The sequence below is a fragment of the Triticum dicoccoides genome, chromosome 2B (assembly GCF_002162155.2).
Source record: "Triticum dicoccoides isolate Atlit2015 ecotype Zavitan chromosome 2B, WEW_v2.0, whole genome shotgun sequence".
Lineage (NCBI taxonomy): Eukaryota > Viridiplantae > Streptophyta > Magnoliopsida > Poales > Poaceae > Triticum > Triticum dicoccoides.
The window spans coordinates 198,057,000-198,067,476 of NC_041383.1; the positions used below are offsets into that span (position 1 = coordinate 198,057,000).

At 50.0% G+C, this 10,477-nt stretch overlaps 2 protein-coding genes across 2 annotated transcripts; one reads left to right on the plus strand and one right to left on the minus strand.

Annotated features, from left to right (window-relative positions):
• The first annotated feature begins 467 nt into the window (after nt 1-467).
• LOC119360773 lies at nt 468-6,959 on the plus strand. Its single transcript, XM_037626278.1, has 5 exons — nt 468-532; nt 3,956-4,417; nt 5,508-5,772; nt 5,897-6,073; nt 6,157-6,959. Exons 1-4 carry the CDS (start codon nt 468-470, stop codon nt 5,972-5,974), a joined length of 870 nt encoding a protein of 289 aa, XP_037482175.1. The 3' UTR covers nt 5,975-6,073; nt 6,157-6,959.
• A 269-nt stretch (nt 6,960-7,228) lies between these two features.
• LOC119367529 lies at nt 7,229-8,097 on the minus strand. Its single transcript, XM_037633012.1, has 3 exons — nt 7,956-8,097; nt 7,696-7,784; nt 7,229-7,616 (listed from the first exon to the last, which is right to left on the minus strand). The coding sequence occupies exons 1-3, from the start codon at nt 7,977-7,979 to the stop codon at nt 7,463-7,465; spliced, it is 267 nt and encodes an 88-aa protein (XP_037488909.1). The 5' UTR covers nt 7,980-8,097; the 3' UTR covers nt 7,229-7,462.
• Between the last annotated feature and the right edge of the window lie 2,380 nt (nt 8,098-10,477).

Genomic DNA, 10,477 nt, shown 5'->3' on the forward strand with positions numbered 1-10,477 from the left:
TCCCGATCGAAACATAGGAGGGGCAGGGGAGGGCGATGCCGGTGGTGGCCCGGCCAGCTTCGGCCTCCGTTGGCCGAGGCGAGACCTTCGGGCGGTGCGGGGCGGAGAGACACTCCCCTCCAGGGGAGACACGGGAGCCGGGGAGGAGCAGGGAGATGGCGACGGGTGGTGGCACGAGGAGGCAGAGGCGGGCGGCCGGCGGTGGAACTCGCGGCTCCGGCCGTCTCCGGTCGAGGGAAAGGCACCGGCGGGTGCGCGGGGCTGCGACGCACCCGTTCAGAGAGGAGGCGGCCACCGAGAAGGAGCGGAGAGGAGGGAAGGGGCGGCGCCAGGAGGAGGCCGAAAGCTTCGGGTGGCGGTGGTTCTCGGCGCTGCGGTCGTCTCCAGCGAAGGGAGAGGGGGTGGGGCGGCTCGGAGGGACGAGGGGAAGATAGTAGGAGGCTCGGGAGAAGGGGAGGAGAGCTGTGATGGTCGAAATCGAGACCAACTTCGGCGAGGTCACGGCGGTCCGAGGAAGAAACAACGATGTGAGGTTGCTCTGGTGATCAAATGAGGCGAGGGAGGGACTGGTGAGCTGCGGAAGGACTTGCGCATGCTTATATAGGCTGCGGGGAGGTCTCTGGAGCGTCACGGGTGAGCTCACGCCAAGCTCCAATGGAGGACGACAGCTCGTAGTGGCACGGGCTTGGAGTTTGCGACGCATTTATGGCGAAACAGGAGGGGGCCCGAGCACGGAGAAACTCCAGGACATGGATGGAGGTCGAGACGACGAGGTAGACGACGGGAACAGGGCCGAGAACGAGCCAGAGCACGCAATTAGTCATGACGCAAGCGTGATCACCACGGGCACTAGAGCAAATGACTCGTTTTGGCTGGAACAACCATGTCTAGTGGATAGACCAGCGTGCCCTTAGTCTAAACAAACAAAGAATTAGGTCTAGGGGCAAAGAAGAGATTGGCACCTAGCTCTAAAGCAGATCAACATGAAGGTGTTTGTAACTTGTTGTGGTTCACACGTGTGGAGTTGGACTCGGATCTTTGACACAGCGTTATCAAGCACTAAGATGATGCTGATTACCAAAAATCAGCCTAATAGGAATGGTTTAGATGAGGGTTGATGTAGAAAGTGCCATAATGGCCAGATTAGGAAATTATGATTGTGATGAGCTGAAATTTGAAGGAGGTGGGTTATTTGATTTTAGAAATACCAAAGTGGCACTTGCTTCACAAAGCTTCATTCTAGAAAGAAATTTGGAAAAATTCATAAGGACAAATGGCTAAATGGATGGAGCCAAAACTTGGTGGTGAGAGTAGATATGGGTAGGAGAATGTCCTAGAAAATATTCAGCTTAAATTAAGCAATATAAAATATGGTTGCTTCACAAACTGAAAAATCTGACCAGAAACCAAGATTTGGAGCTGGGCCCATATGGAAAGGTTACATGAGCTCAAATTTGGTGGAGAGTGGTTATTTGATCAAAGGAAGTATGTGGCAAAGTTTCATCTCATTTGGACATGCCTAGAATATACTTCCTTCACAAAGTTCCTTTCTGGACAGAAACTTTGGAAAATTGCTGAAACATAATTGCTAGGAAAATGAGTAAGAAAATTTGCACAGGTCAATGATATGGGCATGACAAGATGTCCAAAAAGTATGGAGGCAATCAAGCAAAGATAAATAGCACTTCCTTCACAAAGTGCAATTAGGGAAGAATAGGAAAAGAATTATTGGAGGATGATTTTTGAACATGGCATGAAAAGTTTTGCCATATTTGAGCAAGATATGACCCAAACAATTTATGAGAATTATTTGTGAATTTTTGGAGTGACAGAAAGATGGGTTGCTTCACAACCTAGGGCAAAAAGGATAATTCCTTTAATAGAAAAGGAATATTCTCAATAAAAAGAATATTGAGATTTGGGCTAGGATGAAAATGACATGAGCTAGGGATGGTTTTGGGGATGACAAGCCACTATAAAACCTAGGAAGACATGAACTTCCCAAGTTTTGGAACCACATAGCCACAGAAAAGCAAATCAAATCAATAAATCCACAAAAATCAAAGGAAAAAGAAAAGGGCAAAATCCAGGGTGTCACAAAACCCTTCATCACACAGATAGTAATGATCTTTCATCAAAGAGGCATATGTTGGATGGTCAACTTCACCATGTGAAGCCTGGTGGCCATGTGGCATCATCTTTGCGTCGTCCCCGACTATAAAAGCCCGATGGTGAGGCATCCATCACCAAAACCATAGTCGTCGATACCTCCCGCCTACTCCTCCCGTAGACAGCTCATCTAGTTTTCGCGACAATGTCGTCGTGTCAGGACGTGGCCTATTGGTTGAACGTGTTGGCGAACGAGAACCTTCCGTCCCAGATGCCGCACAACGACGTGTGAACTCTCCCCACGGTGCACTTGCTGAGATAGCGGCCAGAGCTAAATCTGGCAGATCTCTAGGTAGGGGATCCTAGGCTAGATGTCTTGGGATGATAGTAACAGGACACATGATTTTACCCAGGTTCAGATTCTCCGAGAAGATAAAATTATATGTTCTGCTTGTGCTTTATTGCGTTGGAGTGTGTATGGAGTACAAGTAAACTACAAAAGATTGTAATGCGTCTCTACAAGCCGGACCCCACGGTTTGTATAGATAACTGGGGGTTTGTCATAGGGTACAAGATCATAGTCGCTTACGTACGAGGAGGTAATGTCCTCCATGAATCCATCATCTTGTTATGTACACCAAGTCTTCTGGATCTTCCTTGTATATACCGTGGACTACCAGTGCGGCCCAGGACGGAACCGACAAGGGGTCCTCAACCGGCCCACCAGGGCGGAAGTCAACACGGTGAGAAGACCCTTAGCCGAAACAACGTCAACAACCGCCACATCCTCCTCCCTCTGTGGACGTGGCACCGACGGCTCTCGTGATGGAGTATACAGGGGATATGCGCCCGTGATGGCAACCATAAGGGATATGGCACTCCGTGTGGTGCCGGTGGTTCATGTCGCGGTGGGCGCTGTTGATATGGCACCTTGGGCGCCATTGTCCCTGCCAACAACCTTGTCTTCATTGCCCCCACTGCCCACCTCACCCCGTTTGTCCCCGTTCCCATCGAGGCCCAACCCGAGCCGGAGCCTGAGCTCGAGGACCCACTCGGAGTCGTGATGCTTGAAGCGGAGGCGCGCCGTCGCGACGAGGAGCACATCCACGAGCGCTTCGGCCGCACAACCAACGAGGAGGAGGAGGAGGAGTAGCTCGTAGTCCTCACTTCAAGGAGGAGAATGACGACTTCATCTACATCGATGGGTTCTCAAGGGAGGAGGACGAGGAGGAGGACTAGGCGACGGCGGAGACGAAGTAGCGTAGGTAGTAGTAGTTGGAAATGTCTATTAAGAACGTTGTATATGTTGAAAATGCAGCTTAATGATATTTCAAGTCGCAAAATATATGTAATGCGTCGACTTTTGACCACTAATATACTCCCTTCGTCCCATAATATAAATGCTTTTATATTATGGGACAAAGATAGTGTAAAAAACGCTTTTATATTATGAGACGAAGCGAGTAGTTGCTAGTTATGTTTATGAGATTGATGACGGTTATGAACTGTTTGGTTGGATTGAATGCCGCTTAAATGAAAAAAAATATGATGGCTATCGTTTGGTGATTTTATGTTTGCGCACATAGAGTCAGCCTCCAAATTATTATGAAAAGTACAGTTCATATAGAGGATGGCAATTCAGAATATGATAACTCCGCGCGAGTTGCTCTTATCTTTATCTTTACCTACTAATAAACCAGCTATTGCTTCTGATCGTACGTTATTGCATTTTTGCAGAAAAGTCCCTCCGTTTCTGAGAAATTAACCTGCGGTCCTCCTAATAAGTGAACCAACGGGGGAAAGAAAAAAAACGCACGACGACCTCGCCTTCCATCACCACCTCCAGCGCGCCGCCGCATCGACGCGCAGCCGCCTGCCGCCAACGCCCCTCCGCCGCGCGCCTTCCCCACCGCTATGGCTTTCCACCACCGGCGACACTCGATGTTGGCGCCACACCTTCCCCCATCCCCTCTCTCTCGCCACGACCCGACGTCGTCGTCCTCCACCACCAGCCCAGCCCTTGCGTCTTCCTCTTAAAGCGACGCTACCCACCCTCCCTCCTCTCTTTGGCCGACGTCCCATGCTCCGGCAACGACAAAAAACAGTTCCAAACCGTCTGCCTCGCCTCTCAATCACAGGTGAGCCGACGGGAGTCGGTTCCTCTCCTCCCCAATGCTCTTCTTCACCTGGCCAGAGCACCTGCTCCTCCCATCACGTGCAGATCGACGGAGCAGTTCGATGGTCGTTGCCCAGCTGCGTGCAGTTCAGTACTGCTCTGCCCCATCGACTTCAACCACCATCTCGCCAGGTGCACGCCATGTGTTTGCTAAAAAGACTCAGCGCACTGCAACATCATTTTTCTTTGTTTCATGGTCATTTGTAGGTAGCTCATTCTTGCTAATTTCTGTAGCTTAGATTACTTTACAACGTTTATCCTATGTGCTCTGCACTTTAGGTTGTTTGCACGAACAGTACACTACAAGGAATTTTGTCCGTTTGATCTGTGTTGAGAAAAAAGTTTGAAGTGTTTTGAAAAACAGTTGGTTTATATTGTTGTATTGTGATTCACTAGAAGGAATTATGGCAGTAGTTCAGCGAAAAAGGTTTACCTCAGTTCAGACTAGAGTTGCTGGTGCTTTAGGGTGGATGGTCCAGATAGACCAAAACAATGGTACCTATGTTTACTGCACTTGCATACTCTGGTAAGCGCTTAGGCCTGATTTGTTGTTAGCAGCCTGGGTAATTAATCCCCTTCCTGCAACTTTCAGCTTGCTTGTGGACCCAAGATTGTCCAAGTGAGATGTTGGGAGAAGGTGCTAGCTGCACACGGAGTCTCGTTTCTTGGTAATGGCGAACCAGTTTCCATATCTCAGCATATTCAACATGTTAAGAGTTCAATTTGTCTCGGTATGCTGCTATAGGGCTTGGGCACATGCGCCTTTCTCAAGATGTGTCTGCAAGCAGCTATACATTTTTATCCTGTTGTGCTCTGATCGCCTGATGGTCTTGGATGGTGTAATTGCTTTTGATGATTTAGGAAAATTTGTGTTAAATCTTCTCGAAAGATTCAAGCTGGTTGACATGAAACCGGTGGTGGAGCAGTGCAGCAGACGTCAAGGCTATGAATGGCGGCAAGGGATAGAGCCCTGGCGCTTGCTTGAGAATTTAGTTGCTATAGCTAATAACGACTGACCAAATCAGTATGTCTGGAAGTTGAACATTTAGGCTACAACCTGTACGAGGTACAACTTTGTAGGATTGTATGATGAATCTAGGCATGAATTTAATTGAAATCACGTAATGTTTGTATGGTTAAATCACACAAATTAGGCCTGAGAGTAGCTGGCTGCAAAATGCTGTTCATGTGTAATTATTAATTCATGTTTTTTTGTTGTTAGACAAATGAGCTTGTTTAAGGAATTCAAGTATGGACGTGGAGCAGCAGATGGATGGATGTTAGCCAACACAAAAGTTGCACACGGCAGGTCTGAGATCTTCCACTTGCTACTCGCTCTTGTCAAGACATTAGGTGATTATAAGGCTGTCATGGGTGAAGTGTTGGGGAAGCATAACAAGGCTCTGGAGCATCAAGTTCTTCCAATTACTTCTGCAGATGCCAAAGTAGTTCAGCCAGTTGCCCAAAATAAGCAAGTCTACCTTAAGGCATGAATTTGTTATACTTCAGGCCCCAAACTGTGTTTATAAGCAGTAGCTTATGCTTCCTCTACTTAAGGCACGAGATTGGCACCAAAAGTTTCCTCACAAACTTACACTATTTTCATTGCAGCAAGGCCATTGTCCATCTCCAGAGAAGCGCAAGGCCATTGTCCATCTCCAAAGAAGCGCAAGGCCAATAGCCCACTAGATAAGGCTATCGAGGAGCCGTCTGAAATAGATGTACTTACTGCGTTATTTGAAATGAATGGATATCTTGTTGACACAGTTTTGGGATAAAATAAAACAGGTATGATGCAAATTTAATTTTAGCGGTATAGATTTTGTACCGTTATAGTGGACGGGCTAATGTGGGTTTTGATTTCTGTGCAGATTAAGTGATGGGTGTCAGGCTCTATGGTGTGTTTGACTACAACACTACTGATGTCGCACAATCTGCCGGGGATGAAGTGGCAGATGCCATCGCAAGTGTTTGCACATGATGCAGTAATAGACAAAGCATATCAAGGTGCAGTGTCCTAGGCTCCTAGGTGTTCAAAGGTTCATGCATATCCAAGTGTTCTTGACCCATGAAGTAGCAGACTAGCAGCCACGTACATGTTCACTCTGCATGGAGATTCAGTATGCATATATCAAGAAAATATATCAGACAGTGTTATTCCCATTTTCTGGCAACAAGCAGAGTGACTGCTAAGCTCTTCAGCATGTCTGCAGTCAATCTGGTAGCAAAAGCAGTTGCAAAGGAAAGTTGACTACACTGACAAAAAAATAGATGTTTGCTTTATTTTATTATGCAGAACTATACTACATTATATCTTTAGATTGGGACACTGATGTATAGACCATCATTTTTTAGTACTTAGAAGGGGTTCATGGCAAAAGATAAATTTCAGATGTACATGGTATAACTTTCACCTTTGAGGTTCTTCAGGACATGTTCTATTTGATGTTCTTCAGGAGAGGTTCAAGATTACATTCAAGGAGAGAATGTAGCCATAGTGACATTCATGAAGTGAAGCAACTGCCAACATTGTAAGAGAGGTGTAGTCGGGGCTGTCATACCATGTAAATCAGTGAGCTACTCTTTGTAGAGTTGCTACGAAATTTATGTTAATTTCCTGCGGATGAATAAGTTCCTAATATTGTTTTAATGAATTTCTATTTCGTGTTGTCTAGACTTAGCAATGTGGACATATCTAATTTTATTGTGGAAAGCACCACAACTTTTGCCTGGAACAAAACAAGGTATTTGGGTGAGACTGTAAGCACCTAAATGATTTTTGTTTGATTCTTTTTTGAGTTTCCAGTTATCCTCTATTTCTTTGCTTCATTTTTACTGGTTTTGAAGTATTTGTTACTAATAACTTTTGCTGTTATTTTCCTTTCATGAGTTTGTATTTGTTTCTATTGCTGATCGGCCGGCCTCTTTTTTTATACAAACATATAATTTCAGAGTACTTATCTATTAGGACATCCTTAGATTCATCTTTGTACAACTTTATACATGGTAATCCCATCTCCCGTCGCAACGCACGGGCAATTTTTCTAGTATTTCTCAAACCATTTATTTACCCGGGCATGTCTAGTGCATATCCATGGCACGCCTCCACGCAAATAACACAATCGCCAACATGCAATGCACCCGGCCGGTTCGGTGGAGACGGCGTACGTCGGCCCATCACTTGCCGGCGAACCCTGAGAAGAAGCGGTTGATGGCGGGGAAGACCTCCGGGCGGTGCGCGCTGACGAAGCGGCGGAAGGCGTGCTGGCTGTACCTCTCGCCCTCCTCCGCGTTCTCCAGCACCGCGCTCTGCCGGTTGCTCTTGCTCACCCTAAACAAGAGAGCAAAACAGTTAACCATATGCATGCATCGAAATGATCCGATCGATCGGGGTAGCTTGGAGACCTCACCTGACGTCTGGGTTGAGGAAGACGTTCCGGGTGAGCTGGAAGACGCACATCCCCGTCACCAGCGACATCGCGCCGATCAGCGGGTAAACCTGCAGCACCAGAATTTTGTTAATTAACGCATGCAAGATACAAAAACATGCTGAAGCAATACTATAGCACTAATTATTGACAAGGCAAAAATGTGCATACAAAAACAGAGCACACCAAATTCACAAGAACCATGACAAAATTTCATGTGAGTAAAACGATCTTGCACGTACATCTGGCTTCAACCAACGGCCCATGTCGTCGCCTGGCCTAGCGTTGCGCTTCGCGATGATCTAAACTCTGGAAGACACTGCTGCTATCACCTTTTCTCCTGTGTTCTTCTTCCCGGCCAATGGTTTGCCCGCTGTATGCAGAGATATATATACATACACGCCAACACCATGCGTACATGGGGCGGTGCCCAGCAGGCTGCGACGACGTCTCGGAAGACCGATTTCTGTGGGCGAGCCCGGGATATATCGAGAAACCATGAGCCGCCTGCTGTTTTTGGAGCTCGCTCGTCAAAGGTTGAACAGTTCCCGTGTCAGGTCAGCCCGCCCGCTTCTCTCCCGCGGCCGATTCCAGGCCGGGTCAACGTTGCCGCACTACCTATGCGTCGTCATCGTATCTCTTTCGTTTCGGTCGATGGGCACGTACGTTCGTACGTAGCATTTCCATAGTCAAAACTGGCGTTTTCCTGGCATTCGATGGGGACGAGAATACAGATAGGCCTGGATCTCTGAAACCATGGGAGCAAATCTGGTTTTGAACATTATGATACATTGATACATTGATACGGCGTGGCGTGATATTTACGTCCATGCGACCAAAAAAAGGTAAGGAAGGGTGGAAATCCAATTTCCCTCTATTTTTAGATCCCAATTTCACACAATCCAGAAGGTGGTGGAAGCCACTCGAACCTGTCTACACATATCAAGGACCCTCGGTGTCTTCGCTTCTCGGCCAACCCAACGTGGTGGAGAAAGAGCTTTGAAAAACATTCTCATTAATAACTTTCCTCTGTGCGTGGTAGATTACGGTTGGTGGCGGCGTCGGAGGATGCGACCAGCGCGGACAGGGAGGGCAGCGGCGCGGTGTAGATGGCCAGCTGCGCGGTGGTGACGGTCGGCAGCGGAAGCGACGGGGTGGGCGGCGGCAAAGACATGATCGAAACTGAGCTACCTGATATCAAACTGTTAGAGTACGTAATGGGCCCATTAGTCTTAGGGTTAATTAGAGATAAGGGTCGCTTGCTTAGAGGTCAAGTAAGCCTTGCTTGGGAGTCAAGTGAACCTCTCTATATAAAGAAGAGAGGAGATGTATCAATCTAATCAAGTAAGAATTAAGAAGGAAATCCCTTCTCTCTAGCCCGGCCGTGGGCAAAAAGGCCCCCGGCCGGCCCTCTCGCGCCCTCCTTCTAACAACGCCGTAACAGTTTGGTATCAGGTAGCTCAGTTCCGATCATGTCTTCGCCGCCGCTCACCCGTCGCTTCCGCTGCCGACCGTCACCACCGCGCCGCTGGCCATCTACACCGCACCGCTGCCCTCCTCGTCCGCGTTGCTAGTCGCATCCTCCGGCGCCGCCACCGCCCAGATGTCGGCGTCCTCCATCGCACCACCGGCCGCCGCCTACACCCCGGAAGAGATCACCGGGGTCCTAAACAACCTCGTCACAGCCGTCCAGGGGATCCGGCTGTACCTGGCCAACCCCTACGGGCCGCCGCCGGCCCTGCCGTGGTACTCGCCGCATCCAGGGGCCTCCGTGGCGTTTGCTGGGACGCTGCAGCCCCAGCTGCCGCCGCCGTCCCGCAGTGGCTGCAGTGGCCGGCGCCGGCTCCCGCCGCGCCTCCAGCGCCCATCGCCGCCCCTGAGCCGCCGTGGCAGCCACCGCACCAGGCGGCCTTCGCCGCGCTCGCCGGGCCACTCCAGCAGCCACTGGAGCTGCCATCCGTCGCCACCACCGCCCAGCCCTGGCTGCAGTGGAAGCCTCCGCTCCTGGCGGCCTCCGCCGCGCTCGGCGCTCCGCTGCCGCTGCCCGATGCGCCACCGCAGCAGCCGCTGCAGCTGCAGCAGCCACCACCGGTCAGCTCCGGCCCCGCATCAACCACGCCGGCGGGAGTCCCGCTCCACCAAGTCCAGTCCCTGTCACCGCTTCCGTCTTGGATCGCTACCTGCCACGTGTCGGTGGCGGTGAGGCTGCAGGCTGCTGCGCGCGGCCTCCTAACGCGTCGGCGGTGCGGGAGATGCGCGGTCTGCAGCTGCCGCTCCTCCAAGTTGTCCTTCGCTGCGCAAAGGACCTCGATCTCATCCATTGCGCCGGGGATCTTGGGCATGCGGTTTCCCCCACGGGCGACGGGCATGCTGTTTTCCCCGTGGGCAGCGACCTCAAAGTCTGCGACATCGGCGGTTGGGGGGCGCACCCCTCATCGTCATTCTCCATCGCAAGCCCTCCATTCTTCCCTGTGCGGTGCAAACCAATAGTCGTTCGACAGGGAGAAGGCATGGTGTCAATGACAGCAGCGCACGGTGTAGCACCACTGCATTCCGCCACCGGCCGACGCAAGGGCGCCTCTGCTAGTCACTCTTGCGACCACTTCCAGGTGGTCATACACATGCACTCCTTTTGTCCAGGTGGTGTCCATGGGATCCAGGGGGACTGTACACGTGCACGTCCGACGTGCGGATGGTGTCCACTTTTTGTTAAGGGGTCCAAAGTAAAGCGTCCCAGTGTTAGAGTATGTAATGGGCCTAATGG

Excerpts from the sequence above, each read along its gene's own strand:
- LOC119360773 (XM_037626278.1), top strand. The coding sequence starts at position 468 with ATGGTCGAAATCGAGACCAACTTCGGCGAGGTCACGGCGGTCCGAGGA. Across the intron at positions 533-3,955 it reads GGAAGAAACAACGATGTGAG|CGCGCCGCCGCATCGACGCG; the intron begins GTTGCTCTGGTG and ends CACCACCTCCAG. Across the intron at positions 5,773-5,896 it reads ATAAGCAAGTCTACCTTAAG|CAAGGCCATTGTCCATCTCC; the intron begins GCATGAATTTGT and ends TTTTCATTGCAG.
- LOC119367529 (XM_037633012.1), bottom strand. The coding sequence starts at position 7,979 with ATGGGCCGTTGGTTGAAGCCAGAT. Across the intron at positions 7,785-7,955 it reads GCCGTTGGTTGAAGCCAGAT|GTTTACCCGCTGATCGGCGC; the intron begins GTACGTGCAAGA and ends CTGGTGCTGCAG. Across the intron at positions 7,617-7,695 it reads TTCCTCAACCCAGACGTCAG|GGTGAGCAAGAGCAACCGGC; the intron begins GTGAGGTCTCCA and ends TCTCTTGTTTAG.